The sequence below is a fragment of the Mixophyes fleayi genome, chromosome 12 (genome assembly GCF_038048845.1).
Source record: "Mixophyes fleayi isolate aMixFle1 chromosome 12, aMixFle1.hap1, whole genome shotgun sequence".
Classification (NCBI taxonomy): domain Eukaryota; kingdom Metazoa; phylum Chordata; class Amphibia; order Anura; family Limnodynastidae; genus Mixophyes; species Mixophyes fleayi.
In genome coordinates this window covers 69,149,844-69,166,839 of record NC_134413.1, presented here as the reverse complement: position 1 = coordinate 69,166,839, position 16,996 = coordinate 69,149,844, and the positions used below count along the sequence as shown (strand labels likewise).

Below are 16,996 nucleotides of genomic sequence, written 5' to 3'. Positions count from 1 at the left end.
TAATACTTCCATCAGTAATGCGGCCAATTGCATTCCCCCCATAGTGTCCACTACTCTGGTGGTTAAACCTTTTGCCAACCAAATACTGGCTTAAATAGCCACACTGTTAAAGTCAGCCGATAAAGGTCCTGGAACCAAAACGGGCCCTGTAGAAGCAGTTTGTTGCGAAGCCGGAGACGCAGATCTGGTTCACTTGACAGTCGCAGAATGTCTGTGTAGCAGACCCGACGTTGCCAATGTGGAGCCACCAGGATCACGGGTAGTCCTCCTTTTTCACTCGTCTGAGTTATCGGGCCAGCATTGGAATGGGAGGAACAGATATCCCAACTGGTACTCCCAGCGCATTGTCATTATGTCCACTGTTACCGCCACAGGATCCCTGGTTCTCAATCAGAAATTGTCCAATTGACTGTTGTGATGAGAAGCAATAAGGACGATGTCACACAGATTCGAACTCCGGGCCAGCAACTGATAAAGCTCCAGATGAAATGATCACTCTCCAGGCAGCATATCATGTCTGCTCAGGTAACCAGCCTTCTAGTTTTCCACCCAGGAAATGAACCCTGCCGACATGGTAAGAATAAACTGTTCTGCCCCAGTCAGAATCTGAGCTGCCACTTTCATGCCTCCCACACTTCTAGTACCTCCACGACTATCTACATACGCCACGGCCTTGGCATTGACAGACTGACGTTTTACCGGAGTACTCTGCAGAACTTGCTGTGGCCCCTGCAGAGCCAGCAACATGACCTTCAATTCCAAGACATTTATCAGAAGTTAGGTTGCCCGAGGCGGCCAGGCACCCTCAAGGCGCAGTGTAACACCACGGCATCCCAACCTAGGAGGCCTTTGTCGGTTGTGGCAACGGTCCAAGACCATGTGGAAAAGTAACTGCCCATGGACAGAACATGCTTGGTTAGCCACCAGCAAAGGGACAGACGGGATTCCTGAGACAACTGAATCAACTGGGAATCCATGTGAATGGTGGAGCCCATCCATTTCTTCAACAGGTCCCACAGAAATGTGAGTAAATGGAATCTCCTGAAGGGAAGTGGTTTGAACGTGGAGACCATCTGGCTTGGAAGCTTCATCCATACTAGCATGGAAGGCAGAGGAAGGGCCAGAACCTTTTGCACAGTGTTCTGAAGAGAGCGCACTTTGGTGTCCGGAAGAATAATCTTTTGCAACCTGGTATCCAAGATTAGACCCAGGAAGACCATCCATTGACAGGAAGTCAGTTGGGATTTTGGAAGATTTATTATCAACCCATGTTGTTCCAGAACTCAAATGGTAAGAGAGAGATGTTATCTTAGTAGCTGGTCCTTATCTGCCTTGATCAGCAGATCGCCCAGGTAAGAAACTATGCTGACCCCTTTGGAGTGCATCAGTGTGGCCATTATCGCCACGATCTTGGTGAACACCCTTGGAGCAGTGCAGAGGCTAAAGGGAAAAGCCTGGAACGGATAATGGGAGTCCTCCACCTTCAACCTGAGCAGGGATTGGTGGCCTTCCCGAATGTCTGTAGGATAAACAAATAATTAACTCTCTGAGTGCCAACTCCTCACTCCCCTCAAACAACCACATGGTTGCAGTGTCCCCTAGATAGGATGAAAGAGAAATGAAAATTAAAACTAGCTTTTAATGGCCCTTCTTACCCTATTTTCTTCTGCCATCCTCCAGATCCAGCAATGGCTGGTCCCATCTTGACGCAATGCCAGATGCCATAAATAGTCATAAAACATCAGGTGGCTGCACAGTCACGCCTGCTTCTTTTACCAAGCACCAATGAGCTGTGTGAGTTGGAGATATAAGACTGTCCAAGACAACTCTACAGCTCCGAGAGCTGCAGTCAGCTCATAATAATATAGGACGTAAGAGATCTACAAGCCTGAATATAGTCAGAAATGTCATCAAAAGTGAATGATGATGTCATCACTTATGGTATCAGCGATGTCACATGATTCATTTTCAAAGTGTCCTGTGATGTATCAGTGAGGGTGAAACAGCTAACATGAAGAGATCCTTATTAATGTAACATCTATTTGCATAATTGCAGCTTGTGCTTGTAGAATTGAAGCTTCGGTGTTGCCTGTACAATTGAAAGCGCCCAATACTTCAGCCACCGCACTCTATACCCCAGTGTCCTCCATGGATGAAAGAGAAAGAAATTACAGAGGAGTCCTGTGACCATAAAAAAAAGCACATGGCTGTAGAAAGAGTTCATTATTCCGGTCTCAGGACAAAGTTGTGGACGTGCGAGCGCGCGCACACGCAGCACTGTGCAAAAGTTTTAGGCAGGTGCGTCTACGTTTCTCAACGTTGCCTGTTTCTTTGTGCTTCTTCAAAAGAGCTTGAACAGCCCATCCTGAAACCCTAGTCTGCTTTGAAATCTTTACCTGGGAGAGACCTTGCTGATGCAGTATAACTACCTTGTGACTTGCTGCTGTGCTCAGTCTTGCCATGGTGTATGACCTGTGACATGCTACCTTTGTAGCAGTCTGGCTGTTCCTCACTCAGTTTTAAGTCTCCTACACAACTGTTTCTGTTTCAGCCAATGACTGTTTCAGTCTACATATGAAAATGATGATCATTATCACCTGTTTGGGATGATTGGTTAACCATACACCTGGCTATAATCCTACAAAATACCAGACTTTGTGCAAGTGCACCTAGAAGAATCGATGCCGTTTTGAAGGCAAAAGGGTGGTCACACCAAATATTGATTTGAATTAGATCTCTCTTCTGTTCATTCACTTTGCATTATGTTAATTGATAAAAATAAAATATGAACATCTCTATTTTTGAAAGCATTCTTACTTTGCAGTATTTTTTCCCACACTTGCCTAATATATATATATATATATATATATATATATATATATATATATATATATATATATATATATATATATATATATATATATATATATATATAAATGCTTAGTGGCGTCTGTGTGTGGGAAAAAAAAAACCAAGTTGCAGCGCCACCTGCTGGGCAGAGTTATACACTGACCTACTAAATTCTTAGTGTGTGCGGGAAAAAAAATTCAAAAAGGGCTGAAATTTGGTAGGGCTCAAACTCATTTTCGTGAGGTAATTTTACCTCATGAACACACATGTGTAGAGGCGTGCGTTAGTGTGTGTGTGTGTGTGTGTGTGTGTGTGTGGGAAAAACTATTTTCTCAGAAAGGGCTCATCCAATTGACCTGAAATTTGGTATACTGACATTATTTGACAAAAAAATTAGAATAGTCAAGTCAGTTAACTTCCATCATCCCCCCTTCCCCCCGTGGGAGGGGTAGTAAAGGCTAAATTTACAAGTTGAGGGGTCAAACTCATTTTCGTGAGGTAATTTTACCTCATGAACACACATTAAAAAGGGCGCTTGCGTCGGGAAGTAACGCTCTTCCCCTGAGGAGGCCTGGGCTAGGCCCAAATGCATGACAAGAACCTTTTTAAGACCTTAAGTATCTTGATTTGACTAGAATGCATGAGTATCATGCACGGGTTAATGTGTATATACATACATACATACATACATACATACACACATATACACACACACATGGGATAATCAGTTTATATCACAATATACACACACTGCACTACTAACTGGCAGCAGATACAAGGGATGCATTCTCTTGCTTTCTTTCAGAGCCTGTGAGAATGAATATCATAAAATTGTGATACAATATCCCGGGTTAGTCCCCATATTTCTAGCAAAACAGCTAACGCCATTGTGACATATTTACCTTGTGGTCTCTTCACAGGCAGCGCCATCAATGGTAGAGGTTCAGGCCCCTTCTCATTAACTTTGAGGCCGAGCAGATTTGGAGGCTGGTTTGCATTGGCTGGGGCTGCTACAAGAAAAATATGTTTATATTAATAAGTGGAAGGTACTACCCTATAGCTGACTTAGGAAAAGTAACTGTCTAAAACAGGGCTGTAAAAGCAGTAGGGATTTTAAATAAAAACACACAGTAAATGAGAGCAGGTAACACATACAGATATTTGGGGCTATACTGAAACACACACACACACACACACACACACACACACAGTAGGAGGGGCTTACAAATGCTGCCACCACTGAACTCCTTACAGGCATCCAATACCGGGTTTCTTCTGGGTAACGAACGCTGCTAGTGTACCCCCATTACTGGTGTACCCAGGCTGGTACTCCTGACCTCTTCCTATGGATCAGGGTTGCTGTGGATGGATCCCCCCTGGCCTATCACACTGGCCAGAGCTGCTGGGTTGCTTCTCAGCCAAGGGAGTGGGATCACTCACAATTTTGCCTAAGAACACAGCCATGAATAAAGAATGGTACCAAAACATCCTCCAAGAGCAACTTCTCTCAACCATACAAGAACAGTTTGGTGACAAACAATGCCTTTTCCAGAAATATGGAGCACCTTGCCATAAGGCAAAAGTGATAACTAAGTGGTTCGGGGAACAAAACATTGAAATTTTGGATCCATGGCCTGGAAACTCCCCAGACCTTAATCCCATTGGGAACTTGTGGTCAATACTCAAGAGGCGGGTGGACAAACAAAAACCTCCAAATTCTGACAAACTCCAAACACTGATTAGGCAAGAATGGGCGGCCATCAGTCAGTATGTGGCCCAGAAGATGATTGACAGCATGCCTGGGCGAATTGCAGAGGTCTTCAAAAAGAAGGGTCAACACTGCAAATATTGTCTCTTTGCATAAACTTAATGTAATTGTCAATAAAAGCCTTTGACACTTATGAAATGCTTGTAAAGTTACTACAGTATCCCACAGCAACATCTGACAAAAAAGGTCTAAAAACACTGAAGCAGCAAACATCGTGAATACCAATAGTGAGTGCGAGTGTGTGTACATATATATTAATCATCATTTAGTTATATAGCGCCACCAAGTCCACAGCGCTGTGCAGAGAATATTTGTCATTCACATCAGTCCCTGATCCATTAGAGCTTGCAATCTAAATTCCCTAAACACACACGTTAATTTTGTCATTAGCCAATTAACCTACTAGTATGTTTTTTGAAGTGTGGGAGGAAACCAGACCACCCAGAACACACACAAACACGAGGAGAACATACAAACTCCACACAGATAAGGCCATAGTCGGGAGTCAAACGGCAGCAGACAAAATGACATATTTACCTTGAGGTCTATTCATAGTTGGCCCCATCAATGGTTTTGGTTCAGGTACAGGCACCTTTTGATTAAAGCTGGGCAGACTTTGAGGCTGGTTTGCATTAACTGCGGCTACTACAAGAAAAATATATTTACATTAATAAGTGGAAGGTACTACCCTATAGCGGACATACGAAAAGTAATTTCTGCATTACAATGAATAAAGAGGTAACTGTCAATCAAAGCTGAAAGAGCAATAGGGATTTGGAGATACACACACTGATATTTGGGGTTGTTCTGTCTTTGACGGCTAGTGATGAAAGAGAAAAACACTATTACCCAATAGGCAGCAGACAAAATGGCTGCATTCTGTAGTCTTATTTCACAGACTGCAGAAATGAAGATCATACAACTGCGACACAATATTCATAAACACACAGAGGTAGGCATGCTTTAAATATCTCAATATGCACAACAAAGAAACTAATGCCATCATTACATATTTACCTTGAGGTCTACTCGTCGTTGGCCCTATCAATGGTTTTGCTTCAGGTACAGGTACAGGTAGAGGCCTCATTTCATTGAGGCTGAGCAGACTTTGAGGCTGGTCTGCATGCTCTTCGTCTGCTACAGTAAAAATATATTTACATTAAAAAGTGGAAGGTACTAGCCTATAGCCGACATATGAAAAGTAATTTCTGCATTACAATGCATAGAGAGGTAACTGTCAATCAAAGCTGTAAAAGCAATAGGGATTTTGAGATACATACACACATACACACAGATAGTGAGAGCAATTAACACACACTGATATTTGGGGGTGTTCTGTCTTAGATGGCTAGTGATGTTACAGGTTAAAAAAGGAGAGAGATTAGAGATTAACATAGAATAAGAAGATTTTGCACTTGCCGCAAAATCTGTTTCTCTAAATACAGTTAGGGGACACTGCGGACCATGGGGTATAGAGGGCGCTGTGGAATCAAGGCACTACAAACTTGTCTAGCCTGCTCACTCCCCTCTATGACCCCCCCCCCCCCCCCCCCCAGATGAAAATCCTCAGTTTATTTACCTAACCAATCTGCAACAAACTGTCAGAAACAAAAGGGTGGGAGCGCAGGGTCCCCCAACTGTGTTTAGAGAAATAGATTTTACAGCAAGTACAAAAATCTTCTTTTCTCTAGCACTAACAGTTGGGGGACACTGCGGACCATGGGGACGTTCCATAGCTGCCCCTATGGGTGAGAATGGTCAGACAGAAGGACATGTAAAACTTTACTACCAAGACTTGCGTCTTTAGAAGCAAACACCTTTTGGAGGACCCTTGGCAACATTGGAATCGGAGGAAAGACGTACCCCAGTCTGAACGGCCAAGGGACCGTCCCAGAATTGGTAGCGTTCCCAGTCCACCGCAAACCTCAGCAGGTTGTGGTGACCCTGCCATATCGGCACATGCAGATACGCATCCTTGATGTCCAAGGATGCCAGGAATTTATTCTTTTCCATAGAGTTTAAAACCGAATGTACAGACTCCATCCGAAACCTCAGGACCCTCAAATGGGTGTTCAGATCTTTCAAATTCAGAATAGGCTGGAAAAGACTGATCTGGCTTCTAAGCTAGGAAAAGGTGTGAGTAGTAACCCAGTCCCCTTTCCTGCTGTGAGACCGGAACTACCACCCCTTAATCCATCAAAGAGAGGATGGCCGTTTTGAGAGCCTCCCATTTGACAGGATCCTGTGGAAGAGGAGTCTTAAGGCAATGTCTGGGAGGCGGTTTCGCCAGATCCAGATTGTAACCCCTGGAAACTAATCCTCTTACACATGACTCGGTAGTGGAAGTTACCCACCTGTCGTGAAACAGTACATTTCTTTGTTCTTTTGAACGTAGAAATCTGTGTCGATGTTAGGTCATCATCAGAAATAAGATTATGTCTTGCGGACGGGTCTTCCTCTCAGCCAGAAATGTCCTCAAACTCTGATTCGTCGTCAATTTTACTCTCCTCCTCTAAGGAGAAATCCGTATCAGAGTCCCCCCCATATACTGGGATAAAGGAGGGGCCATGCATTTACACATTAGGGGAAGATAACACCTTCGCCAAAAAACTATGATACTCTAACCAACCCTTGGACTGATTTCTCCATATTTCACATCCAGGGAGGTTCCCTGGAGTCCTGGCCAGCATCTGAGATGCCTGATCTGAGGGAAGGGCATCCGTAGACTGCGTACCCAAAGAAGAGGATGTAAAAGTGTCGGCACTTACCGACCCCAAACATGGGTGATCTCTCTTAAGTCTGCAATGGACCGCGCCAGTTCCTTGGCCTAAGCTGGCTCCGCCAGGTCTTTCACCAATTTAGAAGAACGCTGACCTAGGCCCACAGACTCTCACAAGCACTGCATAGGCCAACCAGGTATGACCATCCACCAGGCAACTTAGACTGACGCCTGGAGCAAGTGAAGTACATCACAGGAACAGCTTTGGACTTAGAACCAGTTCCTTTTTCTTAGATCATGAAAAAGGAAAAGGCAACAATTAAGAGAGACACACTGTAGAGCAATCTATAAAATAGAGATCTATCAGTATATAACTTCCCTCTGGAATGTATCAATGAGAAAACACACCTGCTCTATATACTATTCACTGTATATCAGAATGGCAGGATAGAGGGAGAAAAGAGTGGCAAAGAAATGCAGACTGTAAAGAATACAAACAGCACAATAACAGAGTCAGAATATCACAGATTTGACCCAGAGACATCTAACTGTACTATTTCTTTCCAGGAGACACTTTAACAGAGTTCCGAAAATGATGCCGAAATCTGCAGAGCCCAGAAACTATACCTCCTCTCCCTTAGCCTGCCTCTGTGGAATATGGCCAAACATACCTACAGTGTGAACTGATGAGAACTGCGCTCTGACGACAGCTCCTCACCAGAATAAATGTAGTAGAGCCCAATTTGCAGGCAGGGCATGAACCACGGGCAGCTCCTTTTCCCCTCAGCATAGGAGACCGGTAATCTGCAGCCGCGACCCCCAGGGCGGTCCGCGACACTGCCCTGATAAGCGTCCATGTCCTCGAGCCTCTTCGGTGGTGGGTGACCCTTTTCCTGGCGGTCCACATCATGATTGGGGGGGGGGGGGAGCAGTAAAGCGCCGAAAGGCACTCTCCCTGTCTGCTTCTGCAGCGTTCACCGGATGAACGCCGCTAAAAGTAAAGAAATACAGTCTAATAAAAAACAAAGATTAAAACTAAAAATATGCAGCTACCTAAAAAGTGTCCTACTCCGGGGCACTACTAAAAAAAACCTGAGGATTTCTGGCCAGGAAGGGGGGGGGGGGGGGGTGGGGTGGGGGGGGGGGTTTTAGGGGCGTGGAGGATCAGGCTAGACAAGTTTGTAGTGCCTTGACTTTATTTTATATATACACACACACACACACAACCATTTTATACCCCCATACTGCCAAATAGCCAACAATTGGTGAAAATAATTACACATCTAAAAAAGGCACACATACAATCTGAACTTCTATTGTAAAGCATGATGATAAATTCCCAGGCGCAAAAGTATATCTATTCTAGTACAACATGAGTATAGTGAAACACATTAATAAATAACAAAAACGTCAACTGGCTAACTCCTCCCATGGTAAATTCTCGCCGGTGTATCAACAACAAAGCACTGACTTTAGAATGACGCGTTGTTTGTTTGTTTGTATGTCTTTTTTCTTTTAGAGGTTTTCTAATATGCTTGTTGTCAGAGCTGCACTTTGCATGTCCATCAAAAAGGTTGGGTTATAGACCGAAATATCGGATTAAAAGACATTTTGTCATACTGAACATGGACAGTGCGGTTCACTATGTTTATTTATTGCTGTTCCCATCTGCAGTAATCCATTAAGCAACCGCCAAATGGAATCGACAATCTATTATTTCATTCTTACATGGACTATGGGGATTGATTATGTATATTACTTATGATCACATAAAATCTGGATTTTTACTTTTGCTCTATTAGTGTCTAATTCCCATCACATTAATTATTCTGTGTAAAAAAATAAAACTGAAAAAAAAAAAACGTTTCTCAATAATAAAATAACGGCATAAAAAGAAGAGGCAAACATACCTTCCATATCCATATCTTCAGTAAATGATTCCCATTTGTATTTGTATGGTTTCTCAATATAAACCGTATCCACAACCTAAAATATCAAAAAAATCAAAGATAATCATGAAAAGCGGTGTTCCTATCGCCCTACATAATCACGTCTGTATTTTAAAAATTAGACTGGTTACATATAGTTCTTGGTCATTCTATAGGGGTACAGGAACCTGGGGATATATTGCCTCCTACAGGAAGTTGGCACTTTAGATAACTAAAGTGTTGAACTCCTACTTCTTCTATATCCCAAACCTGCTGGACACTCAGTTGTCCTGTTATAGTGCCCACAAGACAGGGTGTTTATTAGGCTGTTGAGGCTTAATAAACATCCTTGCAGGGGACACTGGACCACTGGCTACCCCTATGGAAGCAAACAATGTTGACTTGTTGAACGTGTGGACCGAAAACCAGGGGGCCGCTTCACCTCAGTCACCGATATGGTAGAATGTTCCGTCATAGTTTCAGGAACAGACTTTCTTGCTCCAATGTAAGCCTGACAAATGAAGTCATCCAGAGGACCAAAAGATCATCAGTCGTGGGCACTACTAAGGTCTTAAGAACATAGGTCCTCAAAGCACTGACCATGTCTATAGATTGAAAACTATTCTATTCTAGAGACCTAACACAGAGCACGGCCGGAGTCACAATGCCCTGAATTAGGTTTAAATTGGGAGACCACATTAGTCCAAACAACAACCCTGCCTTTATGAAAAATAAGATATTGAAAATTACAAGACAAAGCCCCCAGCTCCAAAACTCTCCTAAATCTGGCGATGACTAAAAGAAACATTGTCTTCCAGGTAAGGAACTTTATCTCCACCGAAACCAAGGGTTTGAAAAGAGGATGCTGTAAGGCCGCCAACACCAGGCTGAGATCCCAAGGAGCTACTGGGGGAAGGAGTGTATTGAGGTTGCACATGCAGAAAGTCTGCACCTCCAGCATAATGTTACAACTCTGTCTGTCATTTGTACCTAGCAGCAGTACCTTATACCACCAGAGGTGCTTCTGTTCTGCTCCTGAACTCTGCAACATACCTGAAGGAGTTAATCTTCTTGCCTGAGGATTAATTAGAACTGCACCTGTCACACTGCTTTTAATACCTGCCTCAAGCTGTGCTCTGTGCAGTTCATCCCGTTTGTTCCTGGCTGCTACTACCTGTTCCTGTTCTTTTGTTATATACCTGCTGGACTGACCTTCTATGTATGACCCCTGCCTGTTTCTTGGACCTTGCCTGCTTGCCTGAGACCCCGAATCATTTACCTGTACTTTGGACCCCGCTGTTTTGCCTGTTGCCCTGATCTTTTTGCCTGACTTCTGGACCTCGCTTATTTGCCTCATCTCAACCTGGCTATTTGGATTTATTGTCTGATCACTGCTTGATCCCTGGACTCTGTGCTCTCCTAGACAGCCTTGTGCCTTTTGGACTGGGGTAAAACGTATTATATCAGTACCTGCCATTGTTACTATACAGTCTCTTTAGGAAACCTGTTCAAACCTGTGGATCTGAGTCATCTTTTGTTTGTGTATTCACTTTAATATAGACACTTTGCTTTACATTTTTGTTGCTATTAGTAAATACACTGGGATTCATAACACATAAGTGTAACTTTTCTTTGAATAAAAACAGAGGGGTGAACCTTCAGAAAGCCAAGTCTCAAGCCACAATCCAGGCTCTACTGCAAGAACTGCAATAGATGGGCCACCTGGAAAGAAGAAGTAGAAATCCCCTTTCTTTCACACCAGAAGATGAAAGTATTCCCCACCCTGTGATAATGCCTGGCTGAAACTGGATTTCTTGCCTTAAGCATGGTCTGAACCCTGCTGTCAGAGTCCTGTAGCCCTAAGGATCATGACTTCAACAGCCATGTGGTTAAAGTCAATCTAACACTTGGTGCAGAAAAGGCCCCCTGACTGAACACGACTTGTGCTAGAGGGAGACGAAACAACAGGCCCACTACGATGATGAGAATGTCCATTCTGTTGCTGCCAGAATCATCTGAACGCTCCCTCTATCCGCCTTCTCTAGGACCTATAGAAACATTGCTACCAGAGGGAACAAATAAATCAGACAAAGTTCCACAAGACCAACATGCCATCTACCAACAAAGCCTTTGCATCTCTTGTCCTTGAGCAGAAGTGCTCCACCTTGTGGTTTAACAGAGACGCCATCATGTTGACATCTGGCTGACCCCATCTCCACTAACTGCTGGAAGACTTTGGTGTGAAGGGAACATTACCTAAGGTAAGGGCCTGCCTGCTGAGAAAACTTGCTTCCCAGTTTTGACACCGATATTGCAGCGATAACTGGAACATTATGCTCTGCCCATCACATGATCCTACTGCTTTCTTTCATGGCCAGGGATCTCCTGGTGCCTACAAGGAACTGGCACTAGGAGTTTCAGCTCCACATCCTCGAAGGTTGGCGTTCGAGGTCACTAGTTGTCATCTGCTTAGATTTTCTCCCTTCAAGAGGAGTGACTGGCACACCATTGGAGACAAACTGATGAACTGGCTGGTCAGACGAGATTTGTTCCATTCCAAAATAAATTCAATCTGGTACTCCCTGGAGTGAAACCTTCCAAAATGACCTACTGCCTCAAAATGTGAAGACCAACTTTCCTAGGAATTTCATACAAAAGTGATCTGACACCAGTCTGCAAGCTAATGGACTTCACAAGGATTTTTCCCTGTGGAAAGAACACCCACTGCAGCCTGGTGTCGAACAACAGTCACAGGAAGAAAATCCACTGTGAAGGAGTCAGATATTTTGTAGTTGATGATCAAACCATGAGATTCTAAGGTCTGGGCAGTCTCTCACATGCAAATGCAGCAAACCTGCAATGATCAGCAGGAAGAGAATGACAATCACCCCCTTTGGATCTCAGAAGGGCAGCATCAAAGCCTTTGATCCTTGTGAACACTTTCGACATTGTCAGCTAAAAGGTAGAACCCAAAACTGTCCCTGGTTGGAACATTCAAGTACATATCCTTGAAGACCATGGATACCACACATTTGCCCTGATCCATGATGTTGACGACAGACTTCAAGGGCTCCATTGTGAACTTGTAAACCCGAAGCTGAAAGTTGAGACAATGAGTCAAAATGACCCATCTGGTTTCTGAACCAAGAAAAGATTTGGATAAAAAAAATAAAAAAGAAAGAAACAATCCATTCTGCTCTCCTAAGACTAGAAAAACTACCCCTTTTGCGATCAATGGCATCCCATAGAGCCAACAGCCTAGTTTTGGGAACTTCAAGATGGATATAATGTACCTACAAGAAACAATTCCTCAAAAACAGGTATCTGAGATGGAATCAAACCATCAGTACCGGAATAGAAGTAGACAGACTCCCACCACAGGAGATGACCTGGGTAACCTGCTCGTCATGCTATTTGTCTGAAGGCTTGAAAGCTGGACCAAGCATGTTTTTCGCTCTGCTGCCCTCAACTTAGAGCAGAGGTTTGGCTCGGGAGGACTGGCTCGTCGATTTCCCAGAGGAACAAAAGAGCAAAACCTAGGTCCCTTAGGTCTAGGGGGTGTTAACAGGTAGAAAGGAACTCTTTCTCCTGGTGGCCATGAAAATAATCTTCTTATCTAGATCAGGACCAAAGAAGACATGCCCAGAGAAAAGCAGAGACTCCTGAGTCTTTTTGGACTCTGCATCCACCTCTCAGGCATTAAACCAGAAAGCACGGAGTGCAGAGACTGCTAAGGTTGAAACACTAACCCCAATAAGCCCCACATTAATAGCAGCTTCCCTCAGTTATACATAGGTCTCGCTCAAAAGCTGCACCAGAGTTAAGCAACTCCAATCTGGGCCCACCAGTTTCCAATCCCTCTGCCAACTGCTCCGATCACCTCTCCACTGCCTTAAAGACCCAAGCCAAATTTAAGCAGAATATAAGGGAGACCACTGCTGGCGTGTAAATGGACTTATGGGTAGCTGCTATCCCTACCCTAGATAGAGATTCTGATTTTGCATTCTGCTGTATCCTCACTAGCGAGACATCAAGCACCCTGTCTGCTGCTATCCTTAAAATTAGCAGCATTAGGGATAGTGGTGGCTTTTGACAAATGAGCAACAGCAGTATCTAACCAAGGAGGAGATCTCCTCTCGACTAAAGCCAGGGGCCATTTCTCTCTTCTTATCCTCCTGTACCTCTCAGCAGCCTTCAACACCGAGGACCACCCTCTCCTGCTTCACACCCTCCAGTCCATTGGTCTCTCCAGCACCATCCTTTCCAAGTTCACCTCCTACCTTGCCAACTGCTCCTTCTCTGTTTCCACCTCTGGTTCCCTCCCCCCCACCCCTACTAGCAGCCAATGGGGGTATATATGGGTAAGAGCTTGAGCTTTTGCTGGTTAATTTAAAATACCTGTGTCTTCCTAAGATGAATGAGAAAAAACAACAACAAAAAAGCATGTATGTATCAAGGAGCAATTCCTTACTAAATTGAGACAAACTGGCTAATTCCTCTGAGCCAGAACCTCAGGTTAGCTGTAACGAATGTAAAATATTTCTACGTATGCAGGTATGAAAACTTACATTTATTTTTTTCTTCTTGTGGGTTTGTTCGATAGCAAGAGCATTGTTTTTCAAATGTCTAATATCCGCATTACTTTTTACTTGGTGATCAGTCTTGATTCCCATAATCGGATGGTGCTTACTCTGAAACACAAAATGCAACAAATTAATTCAGCATCAACACAGCATTATCCAGATAAATTATATATTCTAAAAACACCAATGTTTTACAGGTGCAGAGAGCGAGGTCCTTCTCAAGATATCAACCACAGAGTATTAAAATGGACATCTCCTCTGCACACGGTGGAGAGACATTTCCGTGGGCAGTATTCCGCTGAATCCGTATTCATCGGAATACAACTTATCATTCATTAGGGACTAGTGATCATTAAGTCTCAGTACAATTAATATGGCTGCATTCTCATGTATATTGATTAAGCCCACAAATTGGCTGCAGGCAAAAAGAGAATTATTATTAGCAATGCTAAAGGAGAATTTCATGATGTATACAACCTTTACATCAGCTGTGCAAATGTGCTTTCCCTCTTTTGAGAAGAGTGATGCCCAGGGCTGGTATAAATTAGGTGGTTAAAACCGATGATAGTTATAGCGCACATAATTCCTTGGTTTAACACAGCTATAGAAGCGCATTCATTAATGTGTCTCAAAACTTCCCTGCAGCAAAAAGTACCTAAACGAGCGTTTCCCTAGAACTCTATTTTATTTTATGTGCAGTACTTCTGAAAGCAGCAGGCATTGTTGAAATCTACTCAAAGTGAATGCTCGCCAGATTGTGCGAGTGCAGGTCTATTTCCTTACATCATAATTTTTTTTGCACTACCAGCATCAACGCGCATTTAACTGGCATTCCTAATATAGTTAAATCCTTGAAAACAAAAAACAAAAAACGCATACCCAAGTTTGGGGAGTGGCGGACCCACCAGAAATGTAGACTCTGAGCCGCCTCTGGATCCTCCAGGATGGGCCTTGCGCCCTCCAGGTATACGCTACTGTATTGATGGTCTTCGCCTTACGCACAGTTAGAGCACTAATGCCCATATGCTATCATTTCTCCCGATTTCAATGACTGTTCTTCCCTTTTAACCCTTTCCTTTTCCAATCGTCTCCCTCCCTGTCCACCCTTCTCTATCATCATCATTTATTTATATAGCGCCAACATATTCCATAGCGCTTTACAATTGGGAACAAACACAGTATATCCCGACCTTCTCTCCCTCTGCTCGTACACCCTCTCCTTCCTTCATAAAATAACAAACTTGGAAGGAAACGTTTCGTGTGTTCGTATACAATTGTTCAATATACTTGTTCTTTTTGTCCTGTTTCTTCGCAAAATAAAGAGTTAAAAAAAAATACACACGTGTAGAAGATCTCAGAGACACCGTGTTACAATGGGCTCTGGGTAAATATGTAAATTTTTATCAGAGCACAGAAAACATATGTAAAAGTAACCTCTGAAATGAGCTGAAGGGTTCTAAGACAACCAAACACAATTAAATAGTTATTTCAGTAAACCAATTTTGCTACTCATCCCATTAAACTGTACGGGCTTATGTTGCAAATCTGACAGTAAATCAAGGGTTGGGGGGTTTTTTTGTGCTATAAAAACAACAATTTAACTTTTCTGTTTGCCAACCTGCCCTTCAAAATCACCTGAAAAAGAACAGTCATGTCACAGGGAACAGGGACAAAGGAAAATGCTCCATTGTGCCAGCACAGAGGCTGGATCCACAATGTGAGATACAAGAGAGTTAGTAGCGTGCCAGTGGGTGTAGCTGGGGGTTTGCCTCTTTTAAAGACTTCCAAAAATGAATACACCAACATACTCACCAAGTACAGAATTCTATGTCGAAGGCCAACGACATGACAGAAGATAGAGTCGTTTTTCAGGACACGTTCACACAGTTTGCATTCGTACACGCGGATGCCGTATTCATCTTCTGAGTATTCATACATGTACTCAAGACCTGAATGGACAGGGGATAGATGGATACAGCTTTTAAGATTACATTTATCGATCCAGATAACCCTATATCAATAGCTTGATTGAGTGTTCCTAAAACTGGGTACAGAAAAAAATAAAAGGTCTCAGATGTACACAAAGGGGGAGACCAATGACCGAGTAACTTCTGCAACTATATGAACTGATGCATGCTGGGAATTGTAGTTCAAGAACAACTGAAGGTAAAACATTGCCCAAGCTTGTCCTAAACATATTTCATACCAAAGATATACAGTGGGATTGTCATTTAACAGTAAACTACATAAGAATCTGTGGTTCACTTTCTTCCAGATAATATGGGGAAGGTTTTATTTATATTGATAGCGTAGTGCGCCTTGTGAAAATTAATATAAATGCAGGAAATTTAAGTACTGATATTTCTGATCTACGATTCACATGTATGGATGTAGGTTTGCGTCTGTGAATATTACAGTGAATGTATTATATGCATTACCTTAACAACCAAATTCTTTTGCCGAGAATGCTGGCCCAAAAAAATGCAGGGGCTCTTGGCTGTGTAAGCCTGGCTAGTGAAAGAACTTATCACACTAGTACACATATACATATATTGGTAGATCTACAAATTCTGTAAATCAATCCCTGCCTATAGACACCCAGGAGTATATTTACTAAACTGCGGGATTTGAAAAAGTGGAGGTGTTGCCTATAGCAACCAGATTCTAGCTGTCATTTATTTAGTACATTCTACAAAATGACAGATAGAATCTGATTGGTTGCTATAGGCAACAGCTCCACTTTTTGAAACCCGCAGTTTAGTAAATATATACCCCAGATGTTCCTTGTATGCAGAGCTGCGCCAACATGCCAACTGAAAGTTACATGGCGGTGTTGAAAGTCTCCCTTCTTATAACTGCGCATGGGCAGAAAGTATCTGTAATTTGGACTAGTTCTTTATAGCCCTTATGGGGTGGCTCCGTGCAGTCTACATTCTTCCAAGACTGGCAACCTTGTTCACATCACATCCTAGGATTGGTCCAGGTGTTCTAGTGCCTATATGAATTTATGGCAGGGGTGGAAACCAATTTTGCAGCTGGCGGTATATAATAACTATTGTAAGAGCTATTGAGCAATTAACATACCTACTACTAAGATCATGCTTCATTCCTGTAAGATGTCTGTACCTGCTGTGTTCTTGTGACCAAC

The 16,996-nt window shown here is 43.1% G+C and overlaps 1 protein-coding gene across 6 annotated transcripts in view; it reads right to left on the bottom strand.

The window, feature by feature from the left end:
* LOC142108171 (uncharacterized) overlaps positions 1 to 16,996 on the bottom strand; it is a 76,534-nt gene that overhangs the window by 45,406 nt on the left and 14,132 nt on the right. For all 6 annotated transcript variants that reach the window (XM_075191784.1, XM_075191785.1, XM_075191788.1 and 3 more), the window contains 6 exons: positions 15,661 to 15,797; positions 13,834 to 13,956; positions 9,248 to 9,323; positions 5,636 to 5,755; positions 5,156 to 5,263; positions 3,753 to 3,860 (listed from right to left, as the gene is read on the bottom strand). In XM_075191784.1, coding sequence (XP_075047885.1) covers positions 3,753 to 3,860; positions 5,156 to 5,263; positions 5,636 to 5,755; positions 9,248 to 9,323; positions 13,834 to 13,956; positions 15,661 to 15,797 — 672 coding nt within the window. The remainder of the gene's footprint in view (positions 1 to 3,752; positions 3,861 to 5,155; positions 5,264 to 5,635; positions 5,756 to 9,247; positions 9,324 to 13,833; positions 13,957 to 15,660; positions 15,798 to 16,996) is intronic.